At 38.9% G+C, this 1,500-nt stretch overlaps 1 protein-coding gene across 1 annotated transcript; it reads right to left on the minus strand.

Annotated features, from left to right (window-relative positions):
• Positions 1-425: 425 nt before the first annotated feature.
• On the minus strand, positions 426-935 carry LOC122477844 (60S ribosomal protein L22-like 1). Its single transcript, XM_043571264.1, has one exon. It carries the CDS (start codon positions 906-908, stop codon positions 543-545), a length of 366 nt encoding a protein of 121 aa, XP_043427199.1. The 5' UTR covers positions 909-935; the 3' UTR covers positions 426-542.
• Positions 936-1,500: the final 565 nt, after the last annotated feature.

Below are 1,500 nucleotides of genomic sequence, written 5' to 3' on the forward strand. Positions count from 1 at the left end.
AAAATTGCAAAACTAGGGGCACCTGGCTGGCTCAGTGGGTAGAACCTGTGACTCTTGATCTCGGGGTCATGAATTTGAGCCCACGTTGGGGGCTCAAATTAAAACTTTTTTAATTAAAAAAAGTCACAAAAGCAAAACATGTTCATGAGAAAGAAAGTAAAAATCCACTCCCACCCAGTGTGATAGCCCCACTGTTAACAGTTTATTTTGTTTTCTTCCAGATTCTGTGTTTATATAAGAAACTATATGTGTAATATAAACACATATATTCTTTAAAAATATGAATATGATTATAATATACATATTCTTCTGCTCTTTACTTTTTTTTCTTAAAAGTATACTTTGGATACTTTGGTACTTTCCAAACCAGTACTCATAGATACCACCCCCCCTCACTTTTTTATTTTATTTTATTTTTTTTTCCACAGGGTACAGTGTTTTTTATCCACCAATAAACTAAAAGTCCATTTCTAGATGTTTCTTTCCTTTGCATTCTTCATTTGTTTTATTAGCAAGCAAAACCCTGTAAGAGGCTGCCTTATCTAGTCTTCAGATTCAGATCCATCTTCATCTTGACTAATCTGGAAGTAACGAAGTTCGTAAGTCTCCTTGTCAGATGCAACCACACGTAGCCAATCACGAAGATTGTTCTTCTTAAGGTATTTCTTGGTAAGATATTTCAAATACCTTTTAGAGAACTGTTTCTCAGAAACAACTGTGGTTTTATTCTTGATGCGTTCAATGTGAACAACATTCCCCAGATTTCCAGTTTTTCCATTGACTTTAACCTTCTCCCGTAGAAACTGTTCAAAATTTCCAGAATCAAAAATTCCATCTTCTACTGGATGAGTAAGGTCCAAATTAAATTTCCAGGTTGACTTCTTAGGCTTCTTGTCTTTCGGCGCCATCTTGGAGGCCAACCGTGGGATCAGAGAGCCCCCCTCACTTTTTTTTTTTTTTCAACGTTTATTTATTTTTGGGACAGAGAGAGACAGAGCATGAACGGGGGAGGGTCAGAGAGAGAGGGAGACACAGAATCAGAAACAGGCTCCAGGCTCTGAGCCATCAGCCCAGAGCCCGACGCGGGGCTCGAACTCACAGACCACGAGATCGCGACCTGGCTGAAGTCCGACGCCCAACCGACTGCGCCACCCAGGCGCCCCCCCCCCCTCACTTTTTTAAATGGCTCGCTCCTGTTCCACAGTTTGGAGGACCCATAATTTATTTAGCCACTGCCCTATTTATGCACATTCATGTAGTTTCTAAGTTTCTTTTCCCAGCAGAACCTTGGAAATAATAAGTGCTTTGCCATATTTTAACATTTGTTAAAGAAAGACTTGCTCTTTTCACAAAGTACTTCAAGCAGTTTATTTTTCAAAGTCATTTTAAGTCATTTCTACTATAATGCTTATTTAGAAAATGAGAATTTGTTCCAAAGCAAGTGATGTATCAGGCAACAATTTGAGCAAAATGCGAATCTCGCCTTTGCTTATGTGTAAT

The sequence above is a fragment of the Prionailurus bengalensis genome, chromosome X (genome assembly GCF_016509475.1).
Source record: "Prionailurus bengalensis isolate Pbe53 chromosome X, Fcat_Pben_1.1_paternal_pri, whole genome shotgun sequence".
Classification (NCBI taxonomy): domain Eukaryota; kingdom Metazoa; phylum Chordata; class Mammalia; order Carnivora; family Felidae; genus Prionailurus; species Prionailurus bengalensis.